The 13,730-nt window shown below is 41.2% G+C and overlaps 1 protein-coding gene across 18 annotated transcripts in view; it reads right to left on the reverse strand.

Moving 5' to 3' along the window:
• Positions 1 to 345: 345 nt before the first annotated feature.
• Positions 346 to 13,730, reverse strand: part of LOC106516884 (receptor-type tyrosine-protein phosphatase F) — a 189,641-nt gene continuing 176,256 nt past the window's right edge. For all 18 annotated transcript variants that reach the window (XM_014007452.1, XM_014007456.1, XM_014007454.1 and 15 more), the window contains 6 exons: positions 12,794 to 12,972; positions 7,909 to 8,035; positions 5,886 to 6,011; positions 4,617 to 4,771; positions 2,582 to 2,717; positions 346 to 2,257 (listed from right to left, as the gene is read on the reverse strand). In XM_014007452.1, the coding sequence (XP_013862906.1) occupies positions 2,189 to 2,257; positions 2,582 to 2,717; positions 4,617 to 4,771; positions 5,886 to 6,011; positions 7,909 to 8,035; positions 12,794 to 12,972 (792 nt within the window). In that variant the 3' untranslated portion in view covers positions 346 to 2,188. The remainder of the gene's footprint in view (positions 2,258 to 2,581; positions 2,718 to 4,616; positions 4,772 to 5,885; positions 6,012 to 7,908; positions 8,036 to 12,793; positions 12,973 to 13,730) is intronic.

Consider the following 13,730-nt stretch of genomic DNA (forward strand, 5'->3'; position numbering starts at 1 on the left):
AAAGAAAAACAGGATGGAACAGATCTGTCTTTGAATTCCTTCCTATATGACAGCAACACTTTCTAAATCAGTAGCAGCTTTTAGAAACAAGAGAATAAATGATAAATGAAGACACTTTCTTGGCATTTTTCATCTGAAAGGCAAAAAAAAAATGATGTGATGATAAACGAGGGAGAACGTAATGCTATGCATATAACTACTGTTCCCTGAAGGAAAGGAACGAGGTACAACACATCTGGGGGCGTGGTTTCCCATACTTATGTGTCGTACCGAGTGAATCGACCGAAAGGGAACTCACTGTGTCAAGAACCTAATCCACATAAAGCATCACGAGCCAGACCTTCATACAAAACCCAAATATTTAACTTTATTAACATCGACGGTTTTCTTTTTCATCACCAGATGATTTCTGAAGTTCCAGTTCTTTATCAACAAATAGAAAACAGACTGTGTGTACAACAGATTGAACCCCTACAGCACTAAAGCATTCACAAGGTAAAAATGAACATGTTTCGTTTTTTGCCGGTGTTTTTAAGCCCCTCCCCCGCCTCCGTCCGCCGTCCTTCCTCCCACCGGCGGCGATCAGACGCTCCCCTCCTGCCGTCCGTGTGGTGGAGAGGGTGTGTGTGTGCTTTCCCAGTGAGGAGTTGTTCGTTTTGATGGATGGGTTGGTGGTGGGGGCGAAGGAGAAGGGGGGGGGGGGTTGTGCTGTTTTTTTTCCTCATGTGGAACACCAGCTGTTGAAGTTACGATGGTATTACAGTAGATACAACGGTGTCTCCATTAATACACACTCTAGGACAGCAGGCTCTCTGCAGCGTCTCTAGGTAGATCAGCAGAATTAATCCTTTTTAACAATATATTTTTGAAGCTGTGAATATATTTATGTGTAATCATACATATATATAATCAGTCATAATTATATATATATTTATAGTTCTATTTCTGTATAAAATAACATCAGGTTTGAGTCCAAAGAGTCTCTGTCCCTCTGGTTAGGAATGGTTGATTCTGTACAGGTACCGACATGGATGGCTCTGCTCCTCGGCCCAGGTCCGCTCCGTCCCGCTCCAGCCAAGCGAGGAGACGGGAGCGACTTGAAGAGCATCTTTACTCAGAGATGGGGAGGTTTTATTATTTTTCTTTTTTTTTTCCTGTTGCTTACCCTTTGGGTATAAAAGTCTGTTTTCTTCAGGTAAGTTCTCCGCTGTGGAGCAATGAAGGCCTCAATGCCATAGGCTTCTGATCAAAAACAACATAAAAAACCCCCCCACAAAAGAACAACAACAAAATAATAATACATAGAAATAATGTGCTTTCCATTTCTGTGCACGTTTTGTTAGGTAATTCACTTGTGTTTTTCCAGCTATCTACTGCGATTACAGAGGGACGACTACAAGAAGTCTGTAAAAATCAATTTCCTCAAAGCTGATTTTCTTTTAAAACTCGGTAAGTGAAAAGGCAATTCGAGTTACTGAACTGACTACGACCATATAGAACATAAATCGAATTTTGAAAAAAAAAAAAAAAACAAACAAAACGAAATCTGACAGCAGCTCAGAGAACAGTGGTCCTCTTGTATTAGTATATAAGAACATGTTAAAAACACATGTCCCGTGTGCTAACGTACCCTAAGAGTGATTATGAAAATAACGCATGCCCCAAGAGTCTGAGCCGTTTAAGACAGAAGAAATGTCTGATATTAAAACGATTAACAAGAGCAACATAAAAAGTATACTAAACAATAACCTGACAAAATAAATCGGAAAATATTGACAATAAAATTAATACCAATAATAAACGAGGAAACAGAGAGGGTGCTCTCAGTGCTACCAGTAGCCTTTGACAATCAGGGAGGTTTGGCTTCGACGGAGCAGAGAGGCGGGCTGCCGCTCTGCGCCGTCGGCCCCGTCCAAGAGCTGCTGCGTCTGTCCTAGTCTCTGTAGTGTTTCTGTCGTTAAAGCCAAATCTCAGGTGGATGGTGAACTCGGCGTGTGTCTCTTGTGATTGGTTGAGGACCCTCGACGGGTCGGCGAGCTCGTCCCTTTCGTCACCCCCCTCCGGTAGCTGCAGGAAGGGTGGAGTTTGAAGGGGTCAAAGTGAGTGGATGGCGGCTGAAATGGGGACACTTGGCACACTCCTGAGAGGTCTGACCGGGGGAGGGGGAAGCTGCTTCAGAGGGGAGTGGTTACGTTGCATAGTGGTCAAAGCTGCCCAGGTACTCCAGCGCTGCCCTGTAGCACAGCTGGTACTGGTCCTGAAGAGGAGACGGAGGCCGTTAGAAACTCATCATTCTTTGTAAACGAATGCTGAATCAGCATTACCATGGAGATCTACAGAAATATATGAAGATCTCTGCGCATTCTTTAGAAACATCGCCTGCTACATAATGTATTCATCATGTATTTGACAAAAACCTGAGATAAAACCAGTTTCCATCCGACTTTCTATTAAAGAGGGATTTGTTGCTAAATTTTTTGTTTCTGCTGAGCCCACCTAAGAAGGGGACACTTTGGTCAGCCCCGGTCTTAAATCAAATCCCTGGCTTTAAAGCAGCACAGTGTGTGCGACAGGTTTATACCTCGGTCTGCACCATGGCAGGCCGCTGGGTGCGGAGCGTCTTCACCGTCTGGAAGATGTCGACCACACCTTCGTACCTCATCCTCTCCAGCACGATGCTGAGGGTGATGAAGACTCCGGTCCTGCCTACCCCGGCACTGTGAAATAAACACATATTCATTATTGCATCTAAGGGGAAAAGGGAATCTCCCGGGTGATTGATGATCGAAGCTGCTCTGGAGGCAAAAAAGCCTTAAAAAAACAACCTCGTTCATTTGAACGTTATTACTTTTTGGTTTAGTGAACCTTTCGGGTGAAACACTGCAGGTAAAACAGTTATAGGAAATAAAACTCGCATCTAAATGATAAAGCGTTTACAACTTTCTATAGAAGACTGTATTGTGGTTAATGAGGAGGCTGGAAGAGTTTTTACTGTAATGAATAATAAATCAACAGCTCGTTTCAGGGAGAAATGTCAGCTGGGATTGGTTCTGGCTCAGAACAACGTCCACGTTTGTTGCTTTGTTTTCTTTGTCACGTTCATTTTCTCACACCGCCCAAAAAATCATTCAATCCTCGTCCGATAATCTCATTGCACGCCGTCTGAGTCAAACGGCTCACACTCCCTTTCTGTAGATTTCACTCTAACTCTTTTATTTGAGGCGCTCCTTTATGTCGCTCTCCTCCTGGTTTGGATCGCTCGCTTTGTTCTGCCGTCGTCATCACAGAACCCGTTTTCTCCACTCATGCAGGACTCTGGTGGTCCTGGGATGTTAGTTATTTTCTCAGTTTAGATGCCAACATGTCTGTTTTTATCCGTCTGCATCTTAAGGATCTCTCATCCTTGAAATTAACAGCCACAAATTAGTTCCTACTTTAATACTTTGCTGTCTTGAAAACAACTTGAAATGTACCATTATGGCCTGCTTCCATTTAAAATGAGTGACCCTGTTTCATGTTTGTCCGTCAGCAAAATATCTCATGTTCCAGTGTACAGATTTGAATGAAACTTAAAGTAACTATATTGTGTAACTCTAACCCTACCACTAACTTTTAGAGCCTTACAAAAAACAAGCTCTCTCTTACATCTCAGATCTGATCCAGGTTCTCACTCCGTCTCGCAGGTTGAGGCCATCAGGTCAGAGGTTGTTGGTGAGACCCCCCACCCATTTTAAATCTGGTGGGGGGTGTCGGTCTTTCCGAGCAGTTGGACTTTGGAGCGCACCTCCCCGGTCTATACGCAGCCTCTATTGATGCTTTTAAAAATCATCTGAAGACTTTCTTATTCAAACAGTTGTTAGAGTTTTTTGATAATAATAATTGTTTTCTTGTACTTTTTATTCATGACGAATGCATGATGTTTTAAACATTTCTTGCTTCTATTGTGAAGCACTTTGTGATGTTTCTGTCTGTGAAAGGTGCTACACATAGATAAACTTGTTTCAAATTTTAGCATGCAAGAGCATTGGTAAGATGCATTCTGACAAATAGGTTTATTGAAATGACTATTATTGGAAAACACTCCTTATTTTAGACATTTTAGGCTATTTTTGTTCTGCCGAATGTTTACTGGTGGCAAGAAAACACCTAAAATACATATAAATGTTTCATTATTATTATTATTTATTTATTTATTTATTTTTTACAAATTACAATTTAAGTTTAGCTTTATTTGCACCATAAAAATACAGATTAAAATTCAAGAAAAAAGTAACAGTGCAGGAATAGGCAAAAATCCAGTGGGCTTATATATAAAGCCCCCACCTACAGTAAATATTATATAAAAAAAATCAAAAATAAAATAAAATAAACAATCCAACAATGCAATCCTTATTAAGATGATCATAAATATTTAAAACATAATCATTTAAAGAAAAGAAAAAACAAACGTGCCTCATTTTCTATAATCCAATGAAAATTTTCTGATTGCATCTCAAGCACACGTTCTTAAAATTATTATTTTTGTTTGTTATTGCTTATAATTTCACCTTATTGGAATAAAAAGTCTCCCTTCACAAAAGCACGAGTAAAAGACACCAGGAACTATCTTTTCTTACCTGCAGTGTACAGTGATTGGTCCGTCCTGCCCAAACTGTTCCTTGGTTTTGTGCACTTGTCCAATGAAATCAATGAAGCCCTCTCCAGTTTTTGGCACTCCCTGCTCGGGCCAGTCAGTGAACTGGAACTGGCGGATTGTTCTGGATTGTCCATCCTGAGGGGTGCAGATAAGGATTTTCAGTACATTTAAGTGGACGAGCCCGTGAGCTGATAACGCTCGGCTCTATTGGGCAGCTTTTGTGCTTCACAGATCTTTCTTTACATGGTGGAAAAAGTAGCCACACCAGAGGCTTCCAGTTTGGAGTCGGTGGATGTATTAAAAAAAACAAACAAACAGCCGGAGCATCTAATCATCTAATTTAAAACCTGGGAAGCAACACAGACCTGGACGGGAGACAAAACCATTAGGACTGCAGCTCTTATGTAACCACGGATGAGAAATTCTCAACAAGGAGAATTTATTTGACAGAACTCTGCTGTCAGAATGTACAAATTGAATTTATTTGGCTACTTGGACAGTACTTCTAAACGTATCACCCAGTGGAGAAAAAAAAATCAGTCTGATTTGTTTAATATTTATCCAAACCAAGAGGCCGACTGAGTCTCATTTCACTCCCTTTTCCATTTAGGCTGCCCCGTGTGCACACAACCATGAAAGCACAAAGCAAAAACACACATTTAAGACGCAAAAAAAGTGCCGAGCAGAACATATACACAGAGACACACACGGATAGAAAAGAAAGAGTGGATGTGGGATTAGAGTGTTGCAGTGGTGGGAGCCTTCAGATGACACTGAAGTATATTTATAGCTCATTGAAACTACTGCATCACAGGGAGTTCCAGTACCGGCCCCTCAGGGACCGAAGGCTCTGCTTTTCATGTATTTTCACAGCAAGCTCCAAACACACATCCACAAGCCAACACACACACACACACACACACACACACACCCACACAACCCATAAAGCAAGCATCCTGTTTCTAAATCTAGGTAAACATGTTTGATGGTGCATTCACTGGATGTCAGGCTGTCAGGGAAAATAACACGGGACACGTTCTGATCACCCCCACCTTGAAATTACAGTCTGTAATTTTTAACACTTAGCGCAACCGTCGGGATTCGTACGAAACCTAAAATTAAGTTGGATTTGGGCTGGAGAAAGGTGCATTTCTGTTCACAACTCACACTTTTAGAGAGCGAGCGAGCTTCAAAACACACAGAGAGAAGCAAACCTGCAGATTCTCTCACACTGAGCGAGCAGACATACCCTGGCATCTGTGACTTTGAACTCTCTGAGGATGTACTGAGGCATGTTGTATTCAGCCATTGGATCCACCACAAAGTACTGGTACCTGGCTGAACGCTCTGCTGGCCAGTACTGATGGCACTTCTCCTGCAAGAGTGAAAGGAGGTAGACATTTTCAGAAAAATCTTTTTTTTTTAAACACAAACACATTCAGAAAGGGAAAAAAAAAACTACCTAATTACTGCCTGGTGTCCAATTGAAAGATTTATATTTTACAGTTACTGTACGTCATTTTTCATTTTCAGCGATGAAAAGGAATCCCAGCAGACTAATCTAACACAGATTCATCTTGGGTGACAAAATATTTACTACAACGATCATGTAGAAGTTGAACTTGTTTTTCTTTCACTAACTGTGGCTGTGAGGGAATAAAAGCTTTAATTTGGAGCTGAGGAAGGTCAGAACCACCAATTTCACCAGCAAAAATAGCTGAAGGATTTTTTTATATCAAAATGAGTGAGTTTGTTCCTAAATAATTGAAGGATGGGCCTATTTGCCCTTTTTAACGAACAATTCATGTCTGTACCTTAAACAGAAGATGTTGGAACAAAATATTGAAAATGGGAAAACAAATAAAGGTTAATGGGAAGAAACGTCAGACATAATTTTTTTGCAGCAATGTTGCGTACTGTCTTGAAAGACAAGGTTTTAAACAACGATCTTGCAGGATCTGGTAGCCCTCAGTGTATGTGTTTGGGATAATTACCATCTACCACCACACCATGTTTTAGCTCATTATCTGTAAAACTGAATGTTTTCAATTGGTCTAAAACCAAAAGGTAATTAGTTACTGAAGTACGTTCAAGTATTACTCTCAGAGTATCTGGTTCTGCAGTTTTTGTGTCATTTCAAAAACGTATACATCAAAACGTTCAGCTTCTTCGGGACATTCCAACTATGGCTTTAGGTATTTCAGCAACTTGTACTTTTTGAGATGTTTAGCCTTTTTTTTTTGACATTTTTGTTTCTAATTAAAATTAACTGGAGCTCAATTTAACATCCAAAACACTATTTCAAATGTTTAAAAACTTTGACTGCACTTATCAGCTTTTGTTCTGGTTCTTTTTGACATCTTTGTGCTAACTTCAGCTTATTTTTTGCTAAATGTAACCTTTTTTCTGGCTTTTCAGCTATCATTTGGCTATTTTCAGTTATTTTCCTAATTTAACTTTTTAATACTTCTAACCACTTTTTTCCCTGGCTAATTTAAGCTGTTCATGCTTCTTTCAGCTGTTTTCTGCAATTGAAGCTGATTTTTAGTTATTTCAGTTAATTTCAGTATTTCAGCTATTTTTTGTGATAATTTCAGCTTTTGACTGCTTAACTCATCAAACATGCTCTTTCTGATTTTTTGTGATAGATTCAGCTTTTCCAGCTACCCATTAGCTGCTTTTTTTTTCAGCATTAGGCATTTACGCTGCATTTTCGCAAAAAATACTAATTCTTTATATGGAATTTGTTCTCTGGTTCATGAGATATTTTGCTAACAAACAAAAATAATAACTATTAATAGAATAAGAATAACTATGGAAATTATTAAAGATTAAGTTCCTAATTTTGGAACTGCGTCCAACAAAACTGATCAAAACTTTGTCAACTTTAAATTTCAGAGGGAGCCAAATAAGGGAATAAAGTCAAAGAAGAAAGTGAAGTAAAGACGGTGACGGATCCCGTTCCATATAAAGTCTAATGTATTCAGACAGAGTGGGAGTTATCAGTAGGCCTGGAACGCTCCCAGTTATTGACAAATCTGACACGGAGGCGTCCTGGTTTGAACCCAGGTGCATTCCAGCCATGGCGATAAGGGGGTAAACTTTCAGCTGCAGTTATTGTTCAGGTTTGGAATGAATTAATATTTGAGCAGCGTGGCGCGGCGGCTCAGCTGAACCGAGCCGTCCTATAAAGATTATTATCATCCCCCGAAACGCTTCAATGACCTTACAGGCGCAGTATCTGTTGTGTTCAGCGTGCGATTTTGTATTACCCGGCCCATCTCTCGTAGCTTGGTGAGCATGACAACAATGGTGGAGTTGTGCTCCCACAGCATCCTCCAGAAATCCTCGGTGGTCTCGGCAAGCGGGCCCTGTGTGGCCAGGTAAGCCTTTTGCTGTCTGAAAGTAAAAAATCAACAAAGGAAGAGGGACAGATCAACATTCCTTCTGAGCTTTACAGCACTCTCATAGTGGATATGGATGATATTACAAAGACATAAGAGAATTTTAAGTTAGAAAATGATGCTATTTAAATGCAAACTGATGCTTGTTAAACCCCTAAATATATTCTACAAATGTCTTCTTGTAAGTAGGAAATTAATTCAGAAATATGGCGGAGGGGATGAAAACCTTTGGGAATTTTTCAAACACTGAAATTTACAAGAAAAACAAAATCATCCTTTCAACAGATTTTCAAAAAGGCATGCAGTTCTGGCAAGCAAACATCATTTCACTTTATAATGCTGGATTAACTCCATCATATTACATGAGCACCACACCTGCACAGGATGACCCTTTTTAGATTGCACTTGCCAATCAGATTTAGCTGTAATGAGTTTTTTTTAACCACAAATTTCCCCAAAAAAACAAAACATTCTGTTTTGAATCATGCCTCAACAAAACAGCAGATAGACGTTGTTGATTTTGTAATAGTCCGTTTTTCTTCAAACTCTTCAAAACACTTTCCTGTAGCATATCCTGACAAAAACATATGTAACATTGATTATTGCAATTTAAATTTTATGATTTATGGCCGCCATCGTGAATGAGTTTGGCTCCAAAAGTAAATTAGTTGTAAACATTAAGCCAGTTATCACTTTCTGAAAGTTTCATTAAAACCCGTTCAGTGAGTCATGAGATATTTTACTAACAGAAAAATAAAAAACACTATATTACTATTGGCTTTGCCTTCAGCAGCGTCATCAAAAATGTTTTTACTATAATAAAAGTCAACAAGAATAAAAAAAAAATAAAGTCTGTGTATATTACGGTCATTTCTTGTATATTTAATACACAGTAAATAATTCATGCTCTTTTTTTCCTTCTTGGGCAACTAAAGCTTCTATAGATCTTTTCCTTCCACTCTGAAACACAATACAGAACGAGAGAGGGGCAGCACTTGATACGCTCACTAAACTAGAGATGAGCTCATCCACTGAGCAGTGCTGGTGTCCGATGTGACTTTGGTCAGGCTGAGCAGTTCTCCCGTCTAACAGCAGGTGGCAGAAGCGTCACGATCACCAGGGAGGGAATTGAGTGATCCGACGCACAAACGCATGCATAATTGCATCCAGAGACAGACTCACATGTGTGCAGCACATGGAAACTTGCATGCAGGTGCAAGGATTCGTTTGGACAGCGGTTTTGCGTGCACGTTCAGATGTGCTGCTGCTGGCGTGCGCGCACTGTCAGACACTGAGCCGTGGCTGAGCAGCTAATGAAGGTGCTGCAGGCAAAGCACTAATATGGAACCGGGAGATTAGAATATGCTCAGGGGCCTCGCTCATACAAATACAGAAACAACAGGATGATGGAGAGGGGATGGAGGCGTGCAAGTGGTGCATCAAATTAAAATAAGACCAAAACGGAAGCAGGAAAAAAAAAAGAGCAAACTGTGGAAAGGACGTCTACAAAGAGAGGATGTGAAGAGGAGATGAAAAGAGCGAGCAGAGCTCTTTCCAACTGGCCATCAGAGTGTAATGTAGGACGAAAGGAGAAAAGAGAAGAAGAAAACTAAAATCCAACGGCAGGAAAGGAAACGAGAGGGAGGCGGGAAAAGCAATCCGAAAGGATGAGTGCTAAATTTCAAACTGATGGGGTGGACTCCGTTCACCTCCCCGCAAAAAACCTCCCCGAGCCAAAATAAAAAAACAATTCCAAGCGTATCAAACAATACCGAGTTCCCTGCACTCTGCGTCCCGACGAGCGCGCTGCCAAACGGCACCAAGCGCTCCCTGCCTCATCCCACATGACTGCAGCGCTCGAGGACATGGTGTTTCATTTCAACCTCATTACAATGTTAAAACTCCAGCCCGCGTCGGAGCACATCCAGAGCCCGCGCCCTTCCAGCAGAGCTGGAATCGATGCTTCGCCTCTCATTAGCTTAGCATATTATTGGCTTTTCTTGAAGGCGCTCGGGCGGAGGGCACTGGAGGCCCCTGTTTAGTTTTTATTTATGCTCGCGATTTAAAAGCAGCTTAATTACACAGTGCTGCTGGTGCACACAACAGGTCCCTGCCCGCATGTCTGTCTCTGCTATGATGTTTGGACGGGAAATTAGGACACGGGGTGAGGAGGAGAAGGGGATAGGAGGAAAGTGCAACGGGGGACAGACTGAGGAGGGGAGCATGGAAAGAAATTAGGGAGGGAAAAAAGGGAGAAAGTTAAGAAGAGGAGACAGAAAACACTTTATTACAGCAATCTTGCTCCAATTACACTATTTACACAGCAACAAAGGAGGGTGGGCCTCTGCGGAGCACCTTCTCATTAACGACAGCGCTGGAGAGAGAGTGGGGGAGTTGGGAGGTGGGAGTTGGGAGGTGGGAGCGGAGGTGTCATCTCTGTCACGGCCCAATCCCAAGCAGAACCCCGTATGGATTAAATGGCATTTCACGCTCACTAAATCCATCCCTTCACTTAAAGCACAGAAGAGTCAGCCCTGTCTGTCACTCCCTGCACTTATAGAGATATAAAACAGAGAGCTGCCTTTTCATCTTCTTCCCTCTAGGAAGCAATTTGGGCTCTCAGAGCCCGCCAGGACGCGCCGTACCTTCAATATAGACGCAGCGCTGGCTCGACGGACGAAAGCCCCGCCGACTGAGCTGGGCAGCCATTTTTTCGTGACAGGACGATGCCCACTGAAGCATCAGCTTTAATTCCCTCCCGCACAGCTTCATGTGTGATTATTTCTGTGCGGTTCTCACATAGGGCTGCGTGGTATATGTGGTAGACGGTAGAAATGGTATGAAGTTGGCCTACAGTAGAAATTTACCCTCTACCGTCCTATCGTCATCGCACCTGTGTGAACAGGGCTGTGAGTGCAGAGACAACTGAGCAGGAGGAGTTCGAAATAAAACTAAGAAATTATAGCATTTTAAAACGCGTAGAGAGAATAAATCTTCAAAATTTCCCCCTCCCGCTGTAGAAAAGTTAAGTCGGGATCATTTCCTTCCTCCCGCCCTCCACGTCGCGCAGAGCAAAGCTTTGATAACAACTGTTTTTTCACATCCAAGTTGTCGGACAAAAAACTTGTTTTTTATGTATTGTTACCCACAGAGATGATAAAAAAAGACGTGGACATTCATTCAGTCACAAATCCATCTTGCTAATGTAAAGTCGGCTTCTGCTCTGATGATGAAGATGAGCGCGCAGCAGAGCAGCAGCTGATAAGTTCAACAGGCAGAAGCTCATTGTATGACAGGCTGATATTAAAGTAAAAATGCTGGGTTTGATTAAGATTAATTTTCTGAAAAAAAAAGCTCTAAAAATTACATTATCTTAACTTTTTATGATAGTTTTCTACTGTGATATATATTGTTACCGTGAAGAGATTCAATTTCTACCGTGATATGAATTTGAGGTCATACCGCCCAGCCCTATTCTCAAACCTCGACCCAATCTTTGTTCAATTCGACGCAGTTTGGAAAAAAGGCATCGGGAACGTGGTTCAGTTCGGACTACGCTGGATCTGTGCTTCAGGACTGCGAAATTTTAATTAATCAGTGACTGTCGAGTTTAGAGGGCAGACTCTCAGATTTAATTGAAGGATGTTTACATCCACTTCGCATGATCCATACTGAACTGAAAACCCTTTTATGCAGAGCTTTTCAGATTTGGAGGCACAGCCTAATTTGAAACATTAACATAAAAATGACCATCCCAACCTGGGGGCTGCCAGAGATCACAGTAGGTGCACGAGGTCTTCTCTCAAACAAGCCTGTCAAAATTAGATGTCACAGTCCAGAGGCTCTCTCTCTCTCTTTGTGTGTATATGTGTGTATTTGCACACACATATACACAGCATACAAATAGGATTCAGGGAAAAAAAAGTGTCTCTTTCATCACTGATATTGATGTGTATTTATCAAAGTAACGATGAGAGATGAATCTCCACGTTCCCAACCTCAAGGATTGCCACAAACATCCCAAATGACATATTATCTCTAAACGGATGTTCCTAACAACTACCTTGATCTTTGCATCAAAGTAGTTGTTAGGGAAAGTTTTGTAGACTTTCTTTCTGACATGCATTCACATGTGTAGGCCTGGCAGCAAGGAGAGGGAGTGCAGCGTTTTTGTTGATACATGAAAGTGGGTGAGGATGTGGGTCAGAGCTTCCAGGAAAAAAAAAAAACCTGTTGGGAACCAGCGAACTTAGGTCACCGTGTTTAATATTTGGTTGCGAGCAGGACTGAGTCAATGTCTGCCTGAAGTTTCTGACTCATCAACAGACTCCTCGTTCTTTGTGATTCACTTTCAGGCCTGAACAGCGCCTATCATCCGTTTACTGTTGCAACTTGTTTGTGGACGCTCACATCCAACCATGAAAGAGAAACGTGGTGCTTTCTATCCTTTGTAAATGCAGACGAACATGGTGAAAAAGAGACAACATTTCTGTGAAATGTTGTCTCGTTTATAGGTTATATTTGGAGCTACAGAGTCATTATCGATTACAAGAAAAGCAGGAAGTTCCCCTGTAGTTAAATGTTTGCCAAGCACTGAAGCATCTGAATTCACACATTACCTGAACAATTACTCCCATTTCCCAACTTTCAGGTTTGTATTAGATTTGAATGAAAATCAGTCAAATCACACTCGGTTCTTAACCCTCCACCTTTAAATTCAGCCCAGATCTAAAACTTGAAGGCCTTTGCTGACCTGTAGCCATCGATGCAGCTGGCGTTGATGTAGTCCGAGCCCTCGACGCCACGGATGGGCTGCAGGCAGACCCGGGTGGACTCAAAAGGCATGATGTTGACGAGGCGGTTCTTAAACTTGTTGCAGGGTAAGTTGGCGCTGATGAACCGTGACGTGTGAGCTTTGGAGTTGGCCAGTCTCTGTTTAATAAGAAACGGGAAGAAGTCAGACAGGGATAGAGACAGGAAGAAAAACAAAGACAGACCTGAAAAAAAAAATAGCTTGAAACTTTTTTTTGTCTGACTAGTCCAGTTTCAGACTTAGCACTTCATATCATGACAGGGATGGACAGGTAGCTCTTTTTATCATTTAAGTTGCCCATCCCTGTATCATGACTATTATCAGTGGGACCTATTGTATTTTTATTATCAGAATGTCAAAAATATCTCTAAAAAGTCTTCAACTGATCCAAAATGCTGCTGCCAGACTTCTGATAAGAGTTAGTTTTTGTTGTTGTTTTTTTCTTTACATAGTGCCCTGAGATAACTTTTGTTGTAAACTGGGATATATATATATTAGGGGTGCAACAATACAGAAGATTCACGATTCGGTTCGATACTTTAGTCTCACGGTTCGATATTTTTTTCGATACACAAGAGAAATTTCCATGGCCTTCATAACTTGTAATTTGTTTAAATTAATTATGAACATTTGTTTAACCTCAAAAGTACAGTTTTTTTAATTAAATGTTGCTGAAACAGCAAGTTTCTTGGTGGATCTGTGCTCGACAATGCAGCCTAGGTGGAGTAGTCGAACACAGATCTACAGAGCATTAAACACAGCACAGCTTCAGAAGACAAGCTGATAAAGTAAATTTTATAAATCTGTATTGTTTGATACATAGTGTGTATTGAACGGTTCGATACGGGTACATGTATTGTTGCACCCCTAATATATA

The sequence above is a fragment of the Austrofundulus limnaeus genome, unplaced genomic scaffold (assembly GCF_001266775.1).
Source record: "Austrofundulus limnaeus strain Quisiro unplaced genomic scaffold, Austrofundulus_limnaeus-1.0 Scaffold42, whole genome shotgun sequence".
NCBI classification, from domain to species: Eukaryota; Metazoa; Chordata; class Actinopteri; order Cyprinodontiformes; family Rivulidae; genus Austrofundulus; species Austrofundulus limnaeus.